We start from the raw sequence: 25,414 nt of genomic DNA on the forward strand, positions 1-25,414 counted from the left end.
CTACTGTATGGGGCCTAGGCCACTCCTGGACAGCTCCACGCCGCGAGTGTTGGGATAGTTATCTGTAAAATGGGCTAACGATGTCATAGGATAGAGGAGGTGGGGAGAGCCAATGAGATGGCATGGTGAGGGGCTCGGAACAGTACCTGGCTCAGTAAATGTCAGAGGCCAGAACCTCAGTAAATGTCGGAGGCCAGAACCCCAAGGGGATGGCACTGAAGGGAGGGCCGGGTCCCTTGCTGATATTACTCACTAAGTTATCTCCCAATTCTTCCCTGGACCAGCCCTGTGCCTCAGGCAGCCAGGATGTGGGGAAGGGAGGGAAGGTGTGGGCAGAAGCCTGGACCAGGAATCAGATGTTGATCCTAACTATGCAGTTCTTCATCCTTTCCCTGTGCAACCTTAGGCAAGTCAGCTATCTTCTCCGGGCGGCAGTCTTCTCATCTGTAAACAGACGGTTTGAGCAGTCCTATCTGCTCTCAGCATTGTAGAATGCTGTAACTCAGAGACCAGCACTTGGCTTTGCATTGTCTCCAAATGGAATTCTCCACCCACCTTTCCTTGATATTAGCAATAATTCCCACAAGGAGCACTCACGATATGCCAGGAGCTGTGCCTCATCTCCCAACAGCATTGTGAGAAAGGCCCTGTTACTGTCAACTGCCAGATGGGGTGACCAAGGCACACAGGGCTGGCAGGCTGCCCCTCAACATCTCCACCCCCCAGGCCAGCCCAGCAGGGCCTGTGCCTCACCAGGTGCAACCGATGGAAATCAGGTCCACTGTGGAAGCTCTGCCTCCCTCACCAGGAAGCAAACCCTTGTTGGCAGAGACCTGGCCCAAACCTTGAATTCTTTGGGCTGGGAGGGATTTCAGGCACCAGCTTGATTCCTCCTCCTGCACACGCACATGCACACGCACACACACACACGAAAAATGGAGGCCTAATGAGGCGAGAGACTCTCTTGCCTCTCTGTGCTGTCTATGCTAATCTCATTCTCAGAAAATGGCTGTAAAGTAAATCTCTAGACCCTCAGCTCTCCCCTACACCCCCTCCTCTCTCTCTCTCTCTCTCTCTCTCACACATACACACACACACACACACACACACACACACACACACACACACACACCCGTCAGGGACAAAGGAAAGCGAGTCCCGAGATTCAGCAGCCGCTGCAGCCCCTTCTCCCTCTCAGGGCCTCTTTGTGTGGGGCCAGAGGGGGAGGGGGCTGCCTGAATGAACCTCAGATTTAATGAGGGGAAGAGGGAAGGAGAGGGGGGCTGGGGAAAGGGAAGGGAGAACGGGCCTCCCAGCCGGGGTCTTGCTGGAGCCCCTCCCCTCTGCGGCTGCAGCTACAGAACAGAGGTTGGCCTCCCCACAGGTCCCGAACCCGCGACCGGGCACTCCCCGCGTACACCCGAACCTCCCTCGATTCCTGCTCTCCCAACCCAGAGTTCCGCCAGGTGGTCCGTGACGACCCGCACCCGCCTCACTCGAGGGCAGCTAAGAAAGTCCGGGGCTCCCTCCCCTCCCATCCCAGTCTCCGCGCTGGGGCCCGGATGGTCCGGGGCGAGCTGGGGAAGTGCCTGAGAGGCAGCGCGAGCCAGACTGAGGACGGTAAAGGGACCGCAGAGAGACTGAGGGACGGATGGGCGGACGGGCAGACGGACAGAAGACAGCAGACGGACAAAGATAGTCGGACGAACGACGGACACAGACAGGAACCAGACAAATACGAACGGACAGGCGGAGCCCGAGCGACAGGAACAGGCGGACTGGCAGGCGGCCAGAGGGGTAGGGCAGGGCACTCGCCAGGAGGGACGGGGCCCGGCCGACCCACACAGAGAACCAGGGCGTCCGGGACGGGGACAGAGGCCACCCCGAGGACCGCCCCAAGTGGGGCGACGAGGGCCCACAGAGCTGCCCCGACCCCGGGCTCCAGGCTCACTCTCTCCAGGTCCCAGGAGGGCGCCCGCCAAGGGCACTCCCCTCCTGCCCGCGGAAACCCGAGCCGGGACCGCAGCTGCCCGGCGCCTGCCGGCCAGGACTGAGCAGGGGGACGGGGGCAGCGGGATCCGGGTGCCGAGTGAAGGTCCGGGAGGACGAGCAGGCGGGGCACCGGCCCAGAAAGACAAGTTTGCAGGAAGGAAAAAGAAGAAACTACTCGGAGCAGAACAGAAGAAAGTGAGGGCCCGCAGCAGGAACGGGCGGCGCGCGCGGGCGGGCGCCGGGGTCGGGACTCACGCAGCTGAGCAGGGAGCAGGCTCCCAGGCAGGCCCCCATGGCGGCGGCTCCGGGCTTCGAGCGCCCGGCGCTGGGCGCGGGGCGCGGACCTCGGGATCCGGGTGCCAGGCCTGGCCCCTCCCCGGCCCCGGCCCCGCCCCGGCCCCGCCCCACCTACCGAAGCCGCTCGACGCTTTCCGGCGGCGCTCGGGGCCTCCCCAGACTCACCTGGGGCAGGTGCGCCAGGAGGGACCCTAGGGAAGGGGGCGGTCGGGGATTCCCGCGGCCACGCGAGCGGCGCAACCTGAGCCAACCGTGGCCCGGGCTCGCATCCTGCTCCAAAGTGAGCGTTCGGAAATCGACCTCGGTTTGAGCCCGTGTGACCTCAGGACACTGTCACCCTTGGGAACAGAAGCCAAGAGGTGGTCACTGCTGACTCCTCAGTGCTTGGCGCAGGGCGTCTGCTCAATACGTAGATGCTGAGGTTGAATGCTGAACGACTGGATAAAGAAACTTCGGCAAGTCACTGCACCTCTATGAGCCTCAGTTTCCCGGTCTGTAAAGTGAGGATACATACCTCACAGGGTGGTTACAACACATGGTAGGTGCTTGACAAATGTAAGCCCCCATCGTCACTGTTTTCTTCTTCCTTTTTAAGAGACAGGGTCTTGCTCTGTCACCCAGGCTGGAGTGCAGTGGTGCAAACATAGCTCACTGCAGCCTCGACCTCCTGGGCTCAAGTGATCCTCCTGCTTCGGGCTCCTGAGTAGCTGGGACTACAGGTGCATGCCACCATGCCCACCTACTGCTTCTTCTAAGACCCCAGCCTCTCACTTTAAACCCATCCTCCCTTCTCTCCATCTGTTCTTCAAACTCCACTGACTCCCAACAGCCTGCTGGGAGCTACACACTCCCTACAGCCACCCCTGCTTGGTGGCTTATCACTCCCTAGGGATGCCCAAACTGGTCCCTAGCTAAGGAGGTCAGAAGGTGGGGAGGGGCGGCCACATTCCTGACAGATGGCTTTCCAGGGGTAGGTGTGAGAGACCCAGAAGTAGGGCTCTGTAATTAGTCTCCCTTCACCCTTAGCCCTGTCCTCAGCCACCTCTGGACAAGATAATGTTAGGGAAAGAAGTCTCTGTGCCTCGAAGCTGGCCCCAGGGCCAAAGAGCTGGTTGACTGCATCCTTAGCTGATTCACTGGGCGCCAGGCTTAGCCATTAATTGCACCAGGACTGTTCCACAAACACACCCTACACTTTCCCTCCTCCGCACTTTTGCCCACACAATGCCCTCCTCTTTTTTTTTTGTTTTTTTTTTGAGACAGGGTCTCACTCTGTCACCCAGGCTGGAACACAGTGGCCCAATCATGGCTCACTGCAGCTTCAACCTCCTGGACCCAAGTGATCCTCCCACCTCAGCCTCCCAAGTAGCTGGGACCACCAGTGTGTACTACCACACCCAGCTAATTTTTTAAAAATTTTGTGTAGAGATGAGGGCTCCTTATGTTGTCCAGGCTAGTCTCGAACTCCTGGGCTTAAGCAATCCTCCTGCCTTGGCCTCCCAAAGTGCTGGTATTACAGATGTGAGGCACTGCACCTGGCAGATGCCCTCCTCTTAAAGGTCCTTCTCCTTATCCCTCTTTCTCCCCTTTGAAGCTTGCTCACATGCCATACCTCTCAGTGAAGAGAGCCACCACCCTCACCCCCAACCCACTACCTGGTTCCATTAGGAATGAACATCCTCCTGATTCCCCCAAGCCTCCAAACAATATGGGCCTCCCTTATGGCCTCACAAACAACCCGAGCACATGCCCAACTTTCCCCCATGGTACCATTTGAGCCCCACAACAGCCCTGAGAAGTCGATTAATTCCCCACCCACTCGTTTACAGATGAGGAAACCGAGAAACAAAGAAGTAGTGACACGCGAAATGTAAATCAAGCGTCGAATAAATGTTGACTGTGATCACTGTGGTTGTTGTTACTGTTGCTGAAGGCCACATGGCTCAGAAGAAACAGAGCTGAAAGGCCACCTGGCCTGGCTTTCACCCTGATGTCCTACTGCTTCCCTTGAAAAAGTAGAGGTGACAATATCTAGTCTTCCTATTTTTCTGTCCAGTAATATTTCAGTCCTTCCCTAACCCGAGGCCTTTAGGGGACTGTGAGCCACCCAAGAACGGTCTGCTCTCTGGCCACCCCCTCTCCTACCCAGAGCACAGTACAGGGCCTGGCACACAGTCAGGCAGTGAATGCTTACTGGATGAATGTCTGACCTTTTACCATAAGTCCACTTTCCTCCTTCTTCTGTGACTGAGAGTCTGATCCAAAAACATACCCTACACAGTCATCTTCTGCACGGAAATCCTTTAGACTGAAATGCCACCAAGCAGTCTCAAGTGAGCCCTCCTCACATGCTCCCGTCCCAGGGTCAGCTCCCTTGGACACTTCTGCTCTAAGAGCTGAATTTTTCACCCCCAACCCCTCCCTATCCATGACCTAGAACAGTAGAAAGCACCCAAGACCAAGAGGATCAACCCCTGGGATTCTTGTTCTGCCACAGATGACCATGCCCCATGCCATCCTTGGGGGGCCACTTCACCCCACAAGGGATGTCCGTCCATGCCTTTCCCTGAAATAGGTAGGTTTATTCTGTTTAACCTCACAGAGCATGTGTGAGCATCTGCAAAAACATTCTCAGAAATAAGCAGTTATCTGCAAGGAACGAGGGATTAAGATGACTGTATGTGTAAAGGGATAGCCACTCTGACTTCAGGCTAAAATTTTCCAGAGCAAGGTAATATGCTGCCACTGTCCTGGCCTCCTGCCTGCCCAAGACCAAGGCCGGCTGGGCTCTCACATGCCCAGCATGGAGGGCATAACTCACTGTGTGGCTGGGTCCCGGTGACTCCTCCTCTCTCAGCCTCATGCTTCTCATCTGTAAAATAAAGATAAGTTTTTTTACCCCAGCTATATGAGGGGACTACTGAGGAGATGAAGTGAGGACATGGATAAAGAGCTTCATTTCTTGGTGTCCTGGCCAGCCCATCAGCCTTTACTCCCAGATTTGAACCTCCTGCATGGGGCCAGAGTAGCTCTGTCTCTTGCACCCCCAAAAGCACAGTCACAGTCAGCAGCTATGTGATACTGGCAAGTCACCCAACCACTCTGAGCCTCACTGGAGGGTTGGAATTCAGGATTCAGCTTCTCCACCCAATGCTATGTAAACCATGTCCCTTGAAATAAACATGTAGGGGTCATTTGGTCCATTGCCCTGTGCCCATCACCCAGCCCAGACAGATGCTCAACTCCAGTTCCCCCGCCCCAGTGCCCCCAATCCATTCTCTCCCCATCCCCTCTTACCATCCTCCCGTCCATGAGGACTCAGATGTGTGCCGGCTTTGAGCCCTCCTATTCCTTGGGCTTCGCTGTCTGTACTGGCCTCTATTTCCTGCTTCTGACCCATTTACAGAGCAGGGCTGAGGCCATCCCTTATGAATATGCATATAAGATAATGAGAGCTTGGGATTGGGGGAGCATCTGGGGAGAGGTATTCACATACGCACCATCCACTCTGCTCTCCCCATAAACACCCCCCAACCAAGGCTGTCCTTCCTCACAAAGCGTGCATGGGATTTCAGAGCAAAGGCTAAAGTAACAATAATCATATTCATAGCAAGCATTTTTAAGAGCTTACAACATGCCAGGCACTCTGCTGAGATTATCTCCTTTAAGATGCATTTAAGGTAGGAACTATTGCCCCCATTTAGCAAATAAGGAAATTGATGCTCCAAGAAGTTAGGTAACTTGTACATAAATCATACGGGGAACATGCACAGTGATCATGTGCAGAGCCAGGGTGGAACCCAGGTTTTCTCAGGAGAATGCAATTCCAAAGCTGGTGCTCTAAACCCCTGTGCCCAGATGTTCAGGGCCAAGCCAGGAGCCCTGAGCAGTCATGGGGCCACATCTGGATCTCACATGTCAGCAGATGAGCCCACAGTGGTATTAGGTGATTTTGTGAAAGGACCCAGGTCCTGGAAGGGACTCTATCTGGAAAGTATGGAGACAGGCAGACACGATGCGTGTTCATACGTGTGCAGGCACACAGTGATGCAAGCTTGAGCATGCACACACACACAGGGTGTTCTGCGTGCATGGACGTAACTGTGTGGGGTGGAGGTACCCCTGTGGCTGCCCAGTGTATGTGCCTCTGTGCTGCTCTGGTGACTTTTTTCCAATCAACACTTAGAGAGAGCCACAGGGGGCCAGGAGCTGGGAATGCAGTGTGGATAGGGCAGACCCAGTCCCAGCCTGCATGGAGTGGATGGTCTGTGGGATTTGCTTCCCATAACAGTAACACTCTGGAAGGAATCCGTTTCCTTTGTAGGAAGTGACTAGGGGTTGAGAGAGAAGATGGGTAAGAGTGGAAAAGGTAGGACATCTGAGGTAGGTAGCTCAAGGGAGCCTCTGGCACTTGCCAGAAATGTGTGGAGGAGACAGCCAGGACCTGGCACCGGCTCCACGACAGTCACAGGTCTGAGGATTCCCAAAGGTCTCCAGATGCTTTCCTTACAGATGTCCAGGGTCTTCTGTGAGTGTATATGTGGGCAGTGTGTGTGTGTTGGGGAGGGGGGGGTGTTTAGGTATATGTGCACAGATGAGCATGTGTGGTTATGTGAATATGTGCATGGAATGTGCATGTATAAATGTGGGGACATGGGTAAGTCATATATGGTGTGTACGCAGGTGGGGTTTACATGTAGAGGTGGCGGTATGCTTGTGTGTGTGGCAGGGCCTGTTACTGCAAAGGAGAGAAGAGAGTGCCATTTGGCCCAGGCCTCACATTCAGAAGTCTCAAAAATGCATCCAAAAATGAGATGGAATGAAAGGAGAGAGGGAGGGATGGATGGCTAGGTAGATGGATAGGCAGAGGGCTGTCTGTGCAGAGAGATGGACAGAGGGTTGGACAGAGGAATGGATATGTGATAAAGCAGATACTGCAAAATGTTCATTGTAGTCCCCAGGTGCTGAGTATATGGGTGCTCACTGTACCATTCTTTCAACCCTTCTGGATGCTTGATACTTTTCATAATACAACGAGCACACAAAGTGGGCTGGATGTCTAGCCCCAGAGAATTATGGATGAGATGGGAAGAACAGAATGCTCTTCATGCCATTTGAAACTTACATCCCATCACTGGACCACACAGCAATGTGAAATCACATTTTTTATAATTCTTGTGACGATCTGGTGAGTCTCTCAGTTGCACTGCATTGGATGTGTGTGGGTGTATGTGTGTGTTAAAAAACATTAATTTGTTAAATAAAAACATACCACAGTTGTGAACATCCTATTTAGGACTTTCTTCATTTTTAAATTAGCAGGAGCCTTAAAAGACAGAAGTGGTCTGGCTCAGCCGGGCGCGGTGGCTCGCGCCTGTAATCCCAGCACTTTGGGAGGCCAAGGCGGGCGGATCACCTGAGGTTGGGAGTTTGAGACCAGCCTGACCAAGATGGAGAAACCCCACCTCTACTAAAAAATACAAAATTAGCCGGGTATGGTGGCGCATGCCTGTAATCCCAGCTACTTGGGAGGCTGAGGCAGGAGAATCGCTTGAACCCGGGAGGTGGAGGTTGCAGTCAGCTGAGATCAGACCATTGCACTCCAGCCTGGGCAACAAGAGCGAAACTCCGTCTCAAAAAAAAAAAAAAAAAAAGAAGTGGCCTGGCTCTTTCCGTCTGTGAGCCCCTACTATGCAGGGTGCGTGTATGGGTTTGCATGTATGTGCACGTGTCAGGGATGTGAGCACACGTGGGTGGGTCAGGCTGACACCCATGTGAGTGCCCACACAGAGAGCTCAGCCTCCTCCAAGCCCCGCTGAGGCCAGCACCACTCTGAGGTGAGGAGGATGTCTTAGGATCGAGGAAGGGCAGCCACCAGCCCCAGGGCAGCATAAGGGACCAGGAACTCTGTCATCTGAGGCTTGGACACGCTCAGGCCAAGCGGCGTCCTCTGGCCAGCAGCGAGAGTGTAGGAGGCTGTTTCCTGGAGGAGGATGGGGCAAAGGCAGGATGTCCACAGCCCTCCTGGGCCCAGCGGCTCCTTTCTTCCTCCCCATACATTTATATCTCCTGTCAGGACCATTCATCCTCCCCTGCTCAGTGCCTGTGGGCCCAAGTGGTCAATACCCCATCGTTGGACAGATGGAGAAATGGAGGCCTGGAGAGAATGCAGCCACTCAGGCCACACAACAAATCAGCCCAGAGCCAGCCTGAGATCCAGCCTGGGTTCTAATCTCTGCCCCTACTGCCTGCCAACTCTGCATCTCCCTCCTTCAGTCATTTGTCCACCAGCCAAGGCCTGCAGGGGTCCTACAGAATGGGCTCCAGGCCCAGCAGACCCAGCAGGGGAGGCCCCAGAGTGCCCTCCTGCCTAGGGAGGTCACATGCAAAATCCAGGAAGACAGGTGGGCACCAGAAACAGCAGGTGGCTGAGAGGCAGGGCCTGGCTCAGCCACCAACCCTGTTAGAATGACCCTAGACAGCTCTCTGCCCCTTTCTGGGCCTGTTTCTCTATCTGTAAAATAAATGGGTTGAGGCCAGGAGCAGTGGCTCTCACCTGAAATCCCAGCACTTTGCGAGGCCTAGGTAGGCAGATCACTTGAGCTCAGGAGTTCGACACCAGCCTGGGCAACATGGCAAGACCCCCATCTCTACTAAAAATACAAATAGCCAGGCATGGTGGTGCACACCTGTGGTCTCGGCTACTCGGGAGGCTGAGGTGTGAGGATCGCTTGAGCCTGGGGAGTAAAGGTTGCAGTGAGCCAAGATTGCACCACTGCACTCCAGCCTGGGCATACAGTGAGACCCTATCTCAAAAAAAAAAAAAATACATAAATTAAAATAAATAGGTTGAACTATTAACAGTGGCTTTCAAATAATGTTTTGAAGCAGAATCCCTAAGTAGCTACAACAGGAGCTCTCCTGGCCCATGTGGGGAAGGCAGGTGGATCTTGGCCCCTCACCCACTCTCCACTAAGAAGCTGGCCAAAGAGTGTCCCACCGAATCACAGAAGCAGTGGACAAGAAACCAGCCTTCAGCACATAACCAGGGCCCAATTCCAGCTGGGCCATTTACCAACTGCATAGACCTAGGCAAGGCTCTCCAAGCCTCAGCTTGCTCATCTGTAAAATGGGGGCAACGATACCAACCTCCTACAGCTGTGTAACAATTAACTGAGATAATTCATGCCCAGTGTTTGGTATGCGGTGAACATATTAAAACTTGAAGCAACAGTGACTGTAACTACTAGTTAGCCCTCAGATGAGAACCGGCATGAATTTGCTGGCTTCACCATGAGTTGTATCTCTTGTGCCAGACCCCAGAGCCAGTGCATTTTGGCAGCTGCTATCCCAAATTCCTCAGCTCCGCCTACCTCTGCAGCTGCTCCAGAACAGCTGGGCATGCCGGGGCTGCTGCAAGGCCAGGCCTGGGCCCTGGGGAGGGCAAGCACAGGGCTCCCTGTAATCAGGCCAGGCCTCAGAGCAAGGCCCGTTTCATCTGGACAACCAAGCCCCTGGCAGGCCATCATTAACTCCCCCACCCTTGCTCAGCACCCAACCCTGACCCAGCTGCTGAAGCCTCAGAAGAAGGCAGCAGGTGTTTAGCCAAAGCCTTTCATTCCTAGGATCCCTCCCCAGGGTCTCCCAGGACCACTGGGCTCAGGGAAGGTTCTGGTGACATAAGCAGGAAGGAAAGTCTTTCTGAAGCCAGGGCCTCCACTCACCCTATAGGCAGCAGTTCACCCTGAGGAACAACGGAGACCTGGCATTGAGACTCCTACAACCTCAAAGTTGAAGAAAGCTCTAAAGCCATCTCATGTATATACATACAATACAATACTATTCAGCCTTAAAAAGACAAATTCTGACACATGCTGCAACATGGCTGAACTTTGAGGATGTTATGCTAAGTAAATAAGCCAGACACAAAAGGACAAAAACTGTATGATTTCACTTATACAAGGTACCCAGAGTACTCTAATTTGTAGAGACAGAAAGTACAATGGTAGTTGCCAGGGGCTGGGAAGAGAGCAGAATGGAGAGTTATTAAAAAACACAAGATGGGCCAGGTACAGTGGCTCATGCCTGTAATCCCAGCTACTCAGGAGGCTGAGGCAGGAGAACTGCTTGAACCCGAGAGGCAGAGGTTGCAGTGAATTGAGATCTCGCCATTGCACTCCAGCCTGGGCAACAAGAGTGAAACTCCGTCTCAACAACAACAAAAAAAGATGAAAGACAAGTGTTGGCTGGGTGCAGTGGCTCATGCCTGTAACCCCAGCACTTTGGGAGGCTGAGGCAAGAGGACTGCTTGAGCCCAGGAGTTCAAGACCAGCCTGGACAACATGGCGAGGCCTCCATTTCTACAAAACATTTAAATCTTTTTTTTTTTTTTTGAGACGGAGTTTCGCTCTTGTTGCCCAGGCTGGAGTGCAATGGCACGATCTCGGCTCACTGCAACCTCCACCTCCCAGGTTCAAGCAATTCTCCTACCTCAGCTTCCTGAGTAGCTGGGATTACAAGCACCTGCCATCATGCCCAGTCAATTTTTGTATTTTTAGTAGAGACAGGGTTTCACCACGTTGGCCAGGCTGGTCTCGAACTCGTGACCTGAGGTGATCTGCCCGCCTCAGCCTCCCAAAGTGCTGGGATTACAGGCATGAGCGACCACACCCAGCCTCATAAAAAGTAATTTTTTTACTTTTTGTAAGTGTTTATACTTTTTACAAGTGTTGGTGAGGATGTAGAGAAAATAGAACACTTGTACACTTCTGGTGGGAATGTAAACTGGTACAACCATTATGCAAAACAGTATGGAGGTTCCTGAAAAACTAAAAATAGAACTACCACACGATCCAGCAATCCCACTTTTGGTTATATATCCAAAAGAAATGAAATCAGTAAGTCAGAGAGATATCTACACTCCCATGTTCACTGCAGTATTATTCACAATAGCCAAGATATGGAAACAACCTAACTGTCCATCACGGACTGAATGGATAAAGAAATTGTGATGGCCAGGCACAGTGGCTCACGCCTGTAATCCCAGCACTCTGGGAGGCCAAGGCAGGTGGATCACCTCAGATCAGGAGTTCGAGACCAGCCTGGCCAACGTGGTGAAACGCTCTCTCTACTAAAAACACAAAAATTAGCCAGGCATGGCGGCGGGTGTCTGTAATCCCAGCTACTTGGGAGGCTGAGACAGAAGCACTGCTTTAATCCGGGAAGTGGAGGTTGCAGTGAGCCGAGACTGCACCATTGCACTCTAGCCTGGGGAACAAGAGCAAAACTCTATCTCAAACAAACAACAACACAAAAAAATTATGATATATACACAATAGAATATATACAGCCTTTAAAAAGAAGGATATCCTGTCATTTGCAACAACATAGATGAACCTGGAGAACATTACGTTAAGTGAAGTAAGCCAGGCACAGAAAGATTAACACTGCATGATCTCACTTATGTGAAATTTTAAGTCGGACTCATAGAAGCAGAGAGCACAACAGTGGTTAATAGGGGCTGGGGCCAGGCCCAGGAGAAGGGATTGAGGAGATGTTGGTCAACAGATACAAAATTTCAGTTAGACAGGAGGAATAAATTCAAGAGATTTATTGTACAACGTAGTCACTATAGTTATTAACAATGTATTGTATATTTCAAAATCACTAAGTAAATTTTAACTGTTCTCATTGCAAAAAAATTAGTATGTGAGGTAATGCATACTTAGCTCAATTAGCCATTCCACAATGTATACATATTTATTTATTTATTTATTTTTTATTTTTTGACAGGGTCTTACTCTGTCACCCAGGCTAGAGTGCAGTGGTGTGATCCCAGCTCACTTCAACCTCCACCTTCCGGGCTCAAGCCATCCTCCCACCTCAGCCTCCCGAGTAGCTGGGACTACAGGTGTGCAACACCACATCCAGATAATTTTTGTATTTTTTGTAGACAGAGGGTCGCATCATGTTGCCCACGCTGGTCTTGAACTCCTGGGCTTATGTGATCTGCCCACCTCAGCCTCACAAAGTGCTGGGATTACAGGCATGCACCACCGTGCCTGGCCAATATATACATATTTCAAAACATTATATTGCACACTATAAATGTATAAATTTGTATTTGTCAATTAAATTTTTTAAGTTCTCTGATTTGAATAATAAAGAGATAAACACACACATCTAGTGCCTTCTCTCAGTTAACAGATGGAGAAACTGAGGCCAAGACCGAAGAAGGGACTTACCAGAGTACACACAATGGGTGTGGGTTGAGAGGCATTCTCTGGCTTCCTGCTTCTTTCTAAACAAGCCCTCACCCCCACTCCCTAGTCTGCCCTACTGCTGGAACAGCCCCCTAACTACAAGCTTCCAGCTGGTTCTTCAGCACATCCGGAATTTCATCAGTCTTTTAAAAAAATAACTTTGCTCCTTTACTCTGGGTTTCATTCCCTCCAATTATAAAATCCTACCTGTCCCACGATAGCAGGGATCTTATCTGCCTGGTTCACCACAGGATCTCAACTCCCAGAGTTGCATCTGGCAGGGCATCGCAGAGGCTGAATAAAAAATGAAAAATGAATTTTAGGCTGGGTGCAGTGGCTCATGCCTGTAATCCCAGCAGTTTGGGAGGCTGAGGTGGGTGAATCACTTGAGGTCAGGAGTTCCAGACCAGCCTGGCCAACATGGTGAAACCCTGCCTCTACTAAAAATGGAAAAATTAGCCGGGCATGGTGGCGCACACCTATAATCCCAGCTCCTTGGGAAGCTGAGGTGGGAGAATCACTTGAACCCAGGAGGTGGAGGTTGCAGTGAGCTGAGATCATGCCATTGCACTCCAGCCTGGGCAACAAAGCGAGACTGCATCTCGAAAAAAAAAAAAAAAAAGAATTAAAAAATTCAAAAGAATTCACCCATGGATTCCCACCTTAGACATACTTTATGTCCCATTCTCATCTATTCTAATGCTTAAACGCTTTTCTAAAATTAATTTTAAAAAATTTTTGAGACAGAATCTTGCTCTGTCACCCAGGCCAGAGTACAGTGATGTGATCTAGGCTCACTGCAACCTCCACCTCCCGGGGTTCAAGCGATTCTCCTGCCTCAGCCGCCTGAGTAGCTGGGATTACAGGCATGCACCACCACCTCAAGCTACTTTTTGTATTTTTAGTAGAGACAGGGGTTTCACCATATTGGAAAGGCTGGTGTTGAACTCCTGACCTCAAGTGATCCACCCACCTCGGCCTCCCAACATGCCGGGATTACAGGTGAGAGTCACCATGCCTGACCACTTAAACACTGTGAAACAATTTGGACTCACACTACCTACATAATTTTGTGTCCCATCTTTTTCACATAACATTCCATCATGAGCATTTTTCCTTGCCATTAAAATATTTTCTTAACAGCACTGAGATGGCCCCATACTCGCTGTCAGTGGATGTCCTCCACCCAGAAGCCATCTTCTCAGCCAGACTTCTGGGACCACTCAGGATGGGGCAAAAGAGAACAATGTATTGCTGGCTTCCAGCACACAGTCCCCCTCAACAAACATCTACAGAACATCTGAGGTGCCAGGCACAATTCTAGGCCCTGGGAGGACAGCAGTGAATCAAACAGACAAAAGCCCTTGCTTTCATAGAGCTTGCACTCTAATGGGGAGTGAATGAATGAATGAACCAACGAAACTACTTCCTGTGGTTGGACATTGAAGTCAGTGCTCCTTAAATGTTCCCTCTGCAGTAGCACTAGTGAACTGCAAGCAGAAAATCCCTTTAAAGTCTTATATGTTATTATTAATATGAATGTAAAGTCTGCATTCTATGTGGGCTGGCCAACTCATCCTGCTTTGCCTGGGACCTTTCTGGTTTGCGTACTGAAAGTCTCATGTCCTGGAAAAACTTTTTTTTTGAAACAAAGTTTCATTCTTGTTGCGCAGCCTGGGAGGCAGAGGTTGCAGTGAGTGGAGATCGCGCCATTGCACTCCAGCCTGGGCTCACTGCAACCTCTGCCTCCCGGGTTCAGGTGATTCTCCTGCCTCAGCCTCCTGAGTAGCTGGGACTGCAGGCATGCACCACCACACCCAGCTAATTTTGTAATTTTAGTAGAGACGGGATTTCACCATGTTGGCCTCTGCCTCCCAGGTTCAGTTGATTCTCCTGCCTCAGCCTCCCAAGTAGCTGGGACTGCAGGCATGCACCACCATGCCCGGCTAATTTTGTATTTTTAGTAGAGATGGGGTTTTGCCATGTTGGTCTTGAACCCCTGACCTCAGGTGATCCGGCCGCCTCGGCATCCCAAAATGCCGGGATTACATGCATGAACCATTGCGCCCAGCCTCTGGGAAAACTTTCTGTACTGGGCAAACTAGAACAATTGGTCACCCTAATTCTATGCCATATCATATCCATTTAAAAAAAAACCACCTTTATTGAAATATATTTCACATACCATAAAATCCGCCTATGTTAAGAAACCATTCAGTGGTTTTTAGTACATTCACAAGGTTGTGCAATCACCACCACTAATTCCAGAACATTTTCATCACCCTAGAAGGAAACCCCATGCTCGTTTAGCAGTCACCCCTCATTCACACTTCTCCTAGGTCCCAGCAACCACTCATCTACTTCCTGTCTCTACGGATTTGCCTATTCTAGCCATTTCTTTTATGACTGTCTTCTTTCACTTAATATAATGTTTTCAAGGCTCATCCATGTTGTAGCAGGTATCACTGTATCAGTGCCTCATTCTTTTTACTTCCCAGACAAGATTCCATTGTACAAATATAAACCATACTTTGTTTATCCACTCATCAATTGTTAGACGTTTAGGTTGCTTCCACTTTTTGACTCTTATGAATAATGCTGCTATGAACACTCATATGCAAGTTTTTATATGAACATATGTTTTCATTTCTCTTGGGTATATACCTTGGAGTTGAATTACTGGGTCATATGGTAGCTCAATGTTTAACTTTTTGAGGAACTGCCAAATGGTTTTCCAAAGTGACCACACCATTTTACTTCTTACTAGCAATGTAAGAGGGCTTCAATTTCTCCACATCCTTAGCTATACTTGTCATCATCTGTCTTTTTGATTTTAGTCATCCTAGTGGTGTGACCTGCTATATTGGTTTTAATATAAAGTTTTTGTTCTAAATTAATCACTATCAAGTAAAACCAACCCCCTTTGAATGTGCACCATGTCTACCATATTGCTTAGAGCACCCTAACACACAACTCAGTACCTCTGAGGGCAAGGGTGCCAGCCTGAAGCATGTGGATTAAAGTCATTTGTAATGTCTTGATATTATAAATGACACTGTGATAACCAGCCTTGTACAGATTTGTGCACCTCTATTATTTTTTTTCCTTAGGAAAAATGCATAGGGATGGAACAATTTGGTTAAGGGATACACATTGAAAATGTAAACACGTGGCACAAAATTTCAAAGGGTGTACAGAGAAAAGTAGAGTTTCTTTCTTCCCCTGCCCTCAGGTCCCCTCCCCAGAAACAACCACTGGCACCAGTTTCTTAAGTATCCTTCCCAAAACATCTTAGGGTGCACATTTTTGAGGTTTCCAAACAAATTGCCACCAGAAATTTGCACTCATTGATAGACCCACTGCTAGTGGGAAAGTTTTCTTTTCACCATTTTGCCTACATTGTTCTTTGTTTTTTCTTTTGAGACAAAGTCTCTCTCTTGTTCTCCAGGCTGGAGTGCAGTGGCATGATCTCAGCTCACTGCAACCTCCGCCTCCCAGGTTCAAGTGATTCTCCTGCCTTGGCCTGCCGAGTAGCTGGGATTACAGGCACACACCACCGTGCCCAGCTAATTTTTATATTTTTAGTAGAGACAGAGTTTCACCATGTTGAACAGGCTGGTCTCGAACTCCTGACCTCAAGTGATCCACCCACCTGGGCCTCCCAGAGTGCTGGAATTACAGGCGTGAGCCATGGCACCTGGCCTTGCCTACGTTGTTCTTTTTTTTCTTTTTGCCACGTTAATCTTTAATTTTTTTTAATTGCTAATGAAGTTGAACTTCTTTCCATTGTATTTGTCGTATTATTCATATATATTATTATTTGTATTTTTCATATGTTTATTATTTGTATTTCATATCTGGTGCCAGAATGATATTTAAAAAAAAAATCTGGCTGGGCGCAGCGGCTCACATGTGTACTCCCAGCACTCTGGGAGGCCGAGGAGAGTGGATCACTTGAGGTCAGAAGTTTGAAACCAGCCTGGCTGGTTTCATGGTGAAACCCCATCTCTACTAAAAATACAAAAATTAGCCGGGCATGGTGGCACATGCCTGTAGTCCCAGCTACTCGGGAGGCTGAGGCAGAAGAATGCTTGAACCCTGAAGGTGGAGGTTGCAGTGAGCCTAAATCGCGCCACTCCACTCCAGTCTGGGCAACAGAGGGGAACTCTGTCTCAAAAAATAAATAAATAAATAAATAAATAAATTTTTTAAAAGAAATCTAATAATGCTCTTGGTTAAAAATTATTAGATTTTTAAAAAAATCTAATAATGCTTCCCCACTGCCTGGGAATAAAGACCCAGCTCCCTAACTGGTCCACAAAGCCCCACATAGCCTGACTCCAGCTGCTCCTGGCCCTGTTGTTTGGACAACTTGCAGTTTCTAGAAACAGCCATGTGGCTTCTCTCCTCCTGGCTCTGGCAGTTACAGACATCACCTCCTCTCTGATGACTTTCAGGCTCACCTCTATCACACATCTCTCATGAAATCACTTGCTTACAGGGCCAGCTTGTATGGGTGTATGACCTCTGCAGAGGGACCCTACGGTTAAGAAGGGCCCCTGGACTGGTTTGATGCTCTGCTGTCACTGTTTTGAAATTCATAGTACATTTTGGACAAGGGGCTCTGCATTTTCATCTGCACTGGGACCTGCCAAATATGTAGCAGGTCCTGCTGGTTTACCTTGTGCTTCCCACAGATGATGAGACACCCCTTGACCTCAGGGTCAGTCCCACCCCCTCTTGCATCCCCAGTGCCTGGCAGGAACCAAATGAATGCCTAAATTTTATGAATGGATGAAAACAAAGAAAGAATGATGGCATGAATTAAAGGAAGGAGTCTGTTATTCCTTGAAGAGTAAGGTAGATGGAATTATCAATGTAAACAAAAGTCAAAAAGGCATTCCAAGTAGAGGGAATGACCCCCATGGGCAAGAATTCACTGTGGGCAGGGCTGGGAGGCCCTGGGATTGTGGTTGTACCAGCCTCAGTGGAACCTCCTGAATCTGGAGGAAGTGGGAGGGGTGGGGCCATGGCTGATCTCTGGAAGGAGCTGTTTCCCTGACCCCAGTCAGGGAGAAAGCCCTGGAATCTAGAAGAGGAAGTTCTAATTAGTGCCCTCAAAGGGACTTCTCCTGTCACTGGGGGTAGCAAGAAGTGAGGCCAGGAAGTTGAGGGGGGTCAACGGGACGGCTTGACTCAGGGTTGGGGCATCAAAGCTTGGTGATCTTAATGACCCCAATTAAAGTGCCTTTGCACTACCTGGCCTCTGACTCACGGGTCAACACCTCCTGCCCACCCCGCATTTAGTTTAAAGGGTTTCTCTGGGCCCTAGGCCCTCCCTTGGCATCCTCCCCAACATTCCAGAAAGTGGATGGTCATCAGGGTCCCAGGACCAGTGGGACCAGTGGGAGATTAGAGGCAGCCCCTCAATGGATGCCCTAGCCACCCATGGAGACAGAAAGATAATGACCTTTTGGGGTTTATGGGCATAGGGCTTGGCCTTGCCCGAGCAAGGGAAGAAGCCCAATGGCTGCAAACCCCTTTAAGGGTTTTATATTGCCAACCTGGGTCCATCCACCCTTCCCCTCACCTCCTTCCACTCTCTCCTCTTCATTCCTGCCCTCCTAGTCATAGAGGCTTCCTTTCCAGCTCTTGACCACATCAAGTTCATTCTTGTCTCAGCCTTTGCACTTGCTGTAGTAATCTTACTGCTTGCAACACTCATCCCCCAGATCTAGGCACAGCTGCTTCTCATTAGGCAGGTCTCAGCTAGAAGGCCACTTCCTCCCTGAGGAAGTCAACCCTTCTGCACCCCATGGCCTTGCTTAATTTTCAGACTGTCTGAATTGGAATCCTACCTCCATTAGCTACTAGCTTGGGCAAGATACAGAGCCTCCCTGTGCCTCTGTTTCCTCGCCTATACAATGAAGATAACAGAAGCATTTATATCATTACGCTGTCGAAAGTAGTAAATGAGTTGACACAGGGCCCGGCACATAGTAGGGCTCCATGCATATTAAGCATTATGACAATCACTGTCTGCCCCCTGGAGGTCACTTTGGGAGAAGAGACTGTGTCAGCCTGCACAGAGCTGTTACCCCAGGGCCTAAAACAGTGCTACATAAAAGGCACTCCAGAAATAGGTATCTAAATCATTGATTCATTTGTTTCTCTCTGGGTATTTTCCCTTTTGCTATTCTCCCTCTCCCAATTCAAGCAGATTGTTGGTTAGGCAGACAAGAGGCTTCCAAGGCTGGCAGGGGAGGAAAGATGGAGTGAATGGTAACTGCAGAGACACCTCTGGCTCTGCAGATGGTGGCCAGAGCCCAGTGACCAAATGACCCCGAGCCGCACTGTGAACCCAACTCCGCAGAACAATTCTTGCCTTTCTAGTAATGCCCAGAAGAAGCAGAGAGAGATGTCAGCCCCAGAAGGGCCACTCAGAGCAAAAAGGACAATGGGTGTTGCAAGGTGACCCATTTAGAAAACATGCCTGGGAACACACATGGACCTACCAAGCCTTAGCTGCACATACATTTATCTCCCATCCCAGCTTAGACACAGCTCCGGATTGAAGAGAAAGAAAGTTCTACTTCTTATACCCCTAAGTCAATCACACCTGGCGCTCAGATAAAAAGTTCCCTTATGACTCCTCACTGAGAGCCTCTCAGAGCCTCAGTTCTGCCAGTGTAAGGTGAAGGCAGTTCCATCTCTCCTACGATGCTTGTGCAGGTTTCAATCATGATAAAAAGTTCCCAAGGGCCAGGTGAGGTGGCTTACACCTGTAATCCCAGCACTTCGGGAGGATGAGATGGGAGGATCGCTTGAGCCCAGGAGTTGGAGACCAGCCTGGGCAACAAAGTAAAACCCTGCCTCTACAAAACAATAAAAAATTAGCCATGGTGGAGCCGCATGTGGTCCCAGCTACATGGAGGCTGAGGCAGGAGGATTGCTTGAGGCCAGGAAGTGGAGGCTGCAGTGAGCCACGATCGCGGTATTGCACTTCAGCCTGGGATACAAAGCAAGACCCTGTCTCAAAAAGAAATGTTCCCAAGGACTTGCTGTGTTACCTCTTTTAATCCTCTCAACAACCCTGTGTGATAAGAACTATGATCTCTGCTTTAAAATAAGGAAACCAAGGCACAAAGTGATTGTGTAACCAGGTGAGTTTGAGTAGCTGGTGCAAGACTGAAGCTCAGGTCTAACCCCAGCCCCCGCCACCCTTCCTCTCTACTCAGAAAAAGAAGGTAATCAGAGGGTGTGACAATGTTTGGTAAACGGCAAAGACTTGCGCTGATACGGGGTGACAGAAGGCGGGACGGGCGCGGTGGCTCACGCCTGTAATCCCAGCACTTTGGGAGGCCGAGATGGGCGGATCACCTAAGGTCAGGAGTTCAAGACCAGCCTGGCCAACATGGTGAAACCCCGTCTCTACTAAAAATACAAAAATTAGCTGGGTGTGGTGGCGGGCGCCTGTAATCCCAGGTACTCCCGGGAGGCTGAGGCAGGAGAATGGCTGGGACCCGGGAGGCAGAGGTTGCAGTGAGCCGAGGTCGCGCCACTGCACTCCAGCCTCGGTGACAGAGCGAGACTCCGTCTCAAAAAAAAAAAAAAAAAAAAAAAGAAGAAGAAGAAGAAGAAGGCGGGGGCGGGGAGCGGCCCTGGACAGAGAGGGAATGAGGCATGTGTCGCTCAGCACCGGCCACTGTCCAGTGGAGGTGCAATGCTATGCCAGACAGAGCTGTGGCTCTGCACAGCCTGGCCCAGGAGGGCCTTCGCTGACCCCAGTTGACGGGAAAAGGAGCAGCCCGGCCCCCGGAAGTGGGGGAGGGACGCGCTTAGACGCCGGGAGAGTGCACCTGACTGGTGTCAGGAGGTCCGCGTCAAGTGCCAGCTCTGTCTCTAGTTCTCAGGGTGACGTCTGGCTAGTTCCTCTCCTCTCGGGACACCTGTTTTCCCGCCGGGCTCAAGTGAGGATGAATCAGGGCTGGGAGACTGCGGGAGCCCGAGCGCTCTCCTAGCTCGGCTCCGTAGTGCCCCCCGGTGGACAAACTGGTGCGTGCCAACCTCAGCTCCGAGAAGAACACCCGCAGGAATCGCCCCTTCCGTCTTCAACGCCTGGCCCTGGGTGCACGGAGGAGGCGCGCACATGCCTCATTTCCAGGGCCCAAGAGGAAGGTGAAGGTTCCGAGGAGATCTGGGCGGGCGAGGAGAATCCCCAGGCTCTGGCTCTGACGCTTGTTTGCTGTGTGAATTTGCACTCACCTTCCTCTCTCTGGGCCAGCTTCCCTATCCCTAAGAAAGGAGTTAATAGGATGAGTCCTGACCTGGGAGCCATAAGACTTGGTTTTCAATGTTAATGAGCTTAAGCAAGTCCCTGCCCTACCCTGGGCCTCAGTTTCCCCATCTTCACAAGTTGAAGGCACCAAATGGCCTCAGGACCCTTCTGGCTCTGACATTCAGTAGTCTAAATGGCAACAATGTGTTTAGGAGAATTAAGAAGAGGTGCAAGTGACCCCAAGAAGAGTTTCTTGAGGTCTGGGAGATGATTTTGACTGGGTCAAAAAGTATTAATATTTATAATTATAAATATTATATCATGGGGCCTCTTTTGTTGACAATGCCCTGTGGGATGCCTTTGGCTGGGGACAAGTCCATCAGTGTATAAGAGCCGCTCACACCAGCTAGCAAGAGAAAATTGCTAAAGTTTCAGGCATTTTGCAAGAGGGCTGTTGAACAGTCATTGTTAAAAATTAAATTGTATACTGGGCACAGCAGCTTACACCAGTAATCCCAGCACTTTGGGAAGCTGAGGTGAGAGGAGGATCACTTGAGGCCAGGAGTTCCAGATCAGCCTGGGCAAAATAGTGAGACTTCCATCTCTATTAAAAAATCATAATATCAGGCTGGGCAACATAGTGAGACCCTGTCTCTACAAAAAATTTTAAACATTAACGGGGTGCGGTGGCGCATGCCTATATTCTCAGCTACTCAGGAGGCTGAGGTGGGAGGATTGCTTGAGCCCAGGAGGTCAAGGCTGCAGTGAGCTGTGATCATGCCACTGCACTCCAGCCTGGATGACAGAGTGAGACCCTGTCCCCAAAAAATATATATCATCATAATAAAAATTTTAAAATTAAATTGTATACATTTACAATTAAATAAATTATATTAAAACAAAGATATTAAAAATCATCACTTCCTAATTATTTTACTATATTTCACTATTATCTATTCTCTTGAGTTTACCTACATCTATTTTTTTTCATTTTTATTTATTTATTTATTTTTGAGACAGAGTCTTGCTATTGCCTGAGTGACACCATCTCAGCTCACTACATGGAGCTGACTGGCACCATCTCAGCTCACTACAACCTCTGCCTCCCAGGTTCAAGCAATTCCCCTACCTCAGCCTCCTGAGTAGCTGGGATTACAGGCGCACACCACCATGCTGGGCTAATTTTTGTAATTTTAGTAGAGACAGGGTTTCACCATGTTGGCCAGGCTGGTGTCGAACTCCTGACCTCAAGTGATCCACCCACCTCGGCCTCCAAAAGTGCTGGGATTACAGGCGCACACCACCATGCTGGGCTAATTTTTGTAATTTTAGTAGAGACAGGGTTTCACCATGTTGGCCAGGCTGGTGTCGAACTCCTGACCTCAAGTGATCCACCCACCTCAGCCTCCTAAAGTGCTGGGATTACAGGCGTGAGCCCCCGCACCCAGCCCTACATCTGTTGTTATCTGTGTAGTGGAATTATGACATAATGATGTGCTTCTGCACATCTCTTCCTAACTCTTGGCTCCATAACATCATGGCAGCAGCTTGAATCAGCCAAGTGGGGGTATTTACACCACAGAAATTGGTAAACAGTATATGGGGGCCAGGGAAAATTTTCCCTTTTGCTCTCTGAAGGTTCACGGAAAAATCAACTCACAAAAGGCAGAAAATTGGAGACAAAGCATACAAAAGTTATTATTAACATGTACATGGGAGCCTTCAGCATGAAGACCTGAAGAAAAACAGAAAACTATTCGTTTTTATGCTTAGGTTCAACAAAGTATGGACAGCCATGTAGAAATATGACTGGATGAAAAGGCTATGATCAAATGCTAATAGACTGAGTGAGGAAGCCCAGCAAGGACTTCTGCCTGGATTCTTCCTGGCCTCTCTGAGCATTCATTCCTTCCTTCTGAATATGGGGCAGGACCCACTCTGGAATGAGGATCTTATGACCTAGAGTCAAGGTAGGTAAGATAACTTCTTTTCACACAGAAAGGTGGAGGAAAATCCAGAGTAATGCTTTTAGGTTTTACGGCTGGCTTCGGGGGAAAAGGGGTTTGTTTTCCATGAAATGTCTTGGGGAAAAGGGATGCTAGCCTTGGGGAAGAGAGATTCTAGTTTCTATGGCTAGCCTCAGGGGAGAATGGAACAGAAAGACAAGAGGACAGGAGAAGGTCAAAGAAAAACTTTTGCTTCTGAGGCCTTCATTTTGGGGTATTGTTGTCTGAGTCCTGATAGGTACAAATAAGGAACTGATTTGTTGTTTTGTTGACTTTCAGGACTAAAGAAAGTGATAGACAAAATGTTAAAAGTGCAAATTAAACTTAATAGTTTGTCAAGTCTGGTGCTAAAGCTGAAAGAAGTTTCTGTTTAATGAATATATCTGTAGAAGGGTGAAAAATATTATAACAGTAGGTTGGGTGCAGTGGCTCACGCCTGTAATCCCAGCATTTTGGGAGGACAAGGCGGGTGGATCACTTGAGGTCAGGAGTTCGAGAGCAGCCTAGCCAAGATGGTGAAACCCTGTCTCTACTAAAAATACCAAAAAAATTAGCTGGGGGTGGTGATGCATGCCTATAATCCCAGGTACTCGGGAGGCTGAGGCATGAGAATCACTTGAACCCGGGAGGTGGAGGTTGCAGTGAGCCGAGATCAAGCCATTGCTGCCTGGGTGACAGAGTGAGACTCCGTCTCAAAAAAAAAAAAAAAAGAAAGAAAGAAAAATATTTTAACAGTAGATCCTGTAGCACATTTAATGACAATAAATTTATTAGGAAAATAATTAGCAGATTGGTATCTATGCAATTCAATTTCAAATTTTGGTTGAATTGCAACCATAGGTTGGCTACAGATATGAGTTTGGCAAAAATTAATGAAACCATTCTGCCAGAATCAATTGGCTGTATGGAATTTACTATCAAGTGTTTGTATATGGACCAGCATGGTGCCTCCCATCCATAATGCTAGTGCTTTGGAGACCCATGTGAGAGGTTTGCTTGGGGTTAGGAGTTTGAGGACAGCCTGGGCAACATAGAAAGACCTTGTCTAAAAAACAAAACAAAACAAAACAAACAAACAAAAAAACTGTTTAAATGATCTGGGTGTCATGGTACGAGCCTATAGTCCCAGCACTCAAGAGGCTGAGGCAGGAGGATCACTTGAGCCCAGTAGTTCAAGGCTGCAGTGAGCCATGATTGCCCTACTGCATACCAGCCTGGGTGACAGGGTGAGACGCTGTCTCAAAAAAAAAAAAAAAAAAAGGAGTTTGCATATTGTGTCATTTGTAAGTTAAGCTGTGTGCTACACAGCCTTTATTTATTTTTTTGAGACAGGGTCTCACTCTGTCACCCAGGCTGGAATGCAGTGGCACGATCTCAGCTCGTTGCAATCTCCATCTCCTGGGTTCAAGAGATTCTCCTGCCTCAGCCTCCTGAGTAGCTGGGATTACAGGTGTGTGCCATAATGCCCAGCTAATTTTTGTTTTTTTAGTAGAGACTGGGTTTTATCATGTTGGCCAGCTGGTCTCGAACTCCTGACCTCAAGCCATCTGCCCGCATTGGCCTCCCAAAGGGCTAGGATTACAGGCACGAGCCACTGTGCCTGGCCTACACAGCCTTTATATCAGTAAAATTTATAATAAATATATGTCCATATATAACCTATACATTTGGATTTTTGAGAAACCAGTTGTCAAATATTTATTGTCCAGCAAACCACTGGGCAATTCCAAGCTTAATAAAGTCCTTTCAAAGCACATTTCTTATCAGGAAAGCCATCTCCACTCCACTAGGGGATGTACACAGAGACAAACAACCTCAAGCTTCCACTGGGGATACTCCAGGACACATGTAAGCTCCATGGCTTTGGAGTCTGTCATATTCAAAAATGACCATAAAACCAACACATTTAGGAGATTTGCGGCACTCTCTTCTATTTGATGTTTTCTAATTCAAGTGCCTTAAATAAGGCTCTTTGACTACAAGGAACAGAAACTGTCTCAGGCTAACGGAAAGAAAAATCAGGCGTTATCATAAGGATTGGGGGAGCAATTGTGGCCCCTTGTGGAGCTGGATGGCTTCTGGAGCTCAGCACTTTCCCCCTCTTCACTGCCTCATTCTTCTCTACCCCTGTAGAGAGCTTTCTGCTTCTTTTCTTCTGTGTAAACCGCAGTGAATGTGAAGGTGGCTGCTTTACAGTTCCCAAGATTACCTGTTCTCAGTTCAGGGGCCAGTCCCAGCCAGTGGAATGCAGATTCCCAAGCCCCAGACAAAGGACCTGATTGGCCTACTTGGATCAGATAGGCATTCCTGGATCAGTCAGTCTCAGTTGCTTCTGAGGCCTTCATTTTGGGGTATCCCCTCTGGGAAGCTGGAGGGGCAGGAGTCAAAGCATACAAACATGGCCTCAGGGGCCATACCTAGTAGGGAGCGGCAACTCTCAGAGAAGGAGGGTGGGGCTCCCGAAGGTTTGTAATGTTGAACTAAGTCATAAATGAGGCCCGCTGCGTGCCCAGAACACACACCGGCAGAGCAGGTTTCCTTGCATTCCCACCATTGAGAAAGCCCTCTATCTAGGCTGG

At 49.4% G+C, this 25,414-nt stretch overlaps 1 protein-coding gene across 4 annotated transcripts in view; it reads right to left on the reverse strand.

The window, feature by feature from the left end:
- SERINC2 (serine incorporator 2) overlaps nucleotides 1-25,092 on the reverse strand; it is a 43,892-nt gene extending 18,800 nt beyond the window's left edge. Inside the window, exons 1-3 of one of the 4 annotated variants that reach the window (XM_055103373.2) lie at nucleotides 25,045-25,092; nucleotides 20,619-20,846; nucleotides 5,111-5,161 (exon numbers count right to left, since the gene is read on the reverse strand). In XM_055103373.2, the coding sequence (XP_054959348.1) occupies nucleotides 5,111-5,161; nucleotides 20,619-20,702 (135 nt within the window). In that variant the 5' untranslated portion in view covers nucleotides 20,703-20,846; nucleotides 25,045-25,092. Of the gene's footprint in view, nucleotides 1-253; nucleotides 445-2,247; nucleotides 2,371-5,110; nucleotides 5,162-20,618; nucleotides 20,847-25,044 lie in introns of those variants that run through there. The other 3 variants (XM_063593343.1, XM_008953469.4, XM_063593345.1) reach the window with 3 other exon arrangements.
- Nucleotides 25,093-25,414: the final 322 nt, after the last annotated feature.

The sequence above is a fragment of the Pan paniscus genome, chromosome 1 (genome assembly GCF_029289425.2).
Source record: "Pan paniscus chromosome 1, NHGRI_mPanPan1-v2.0_pri, whole genome shotgun sequence".
Taxonomy (NCBI): Eukaryota; Metazoa; Chordata; class Mammalia; order Primates; family Hominidae; genus Pan; species Pan paniscus.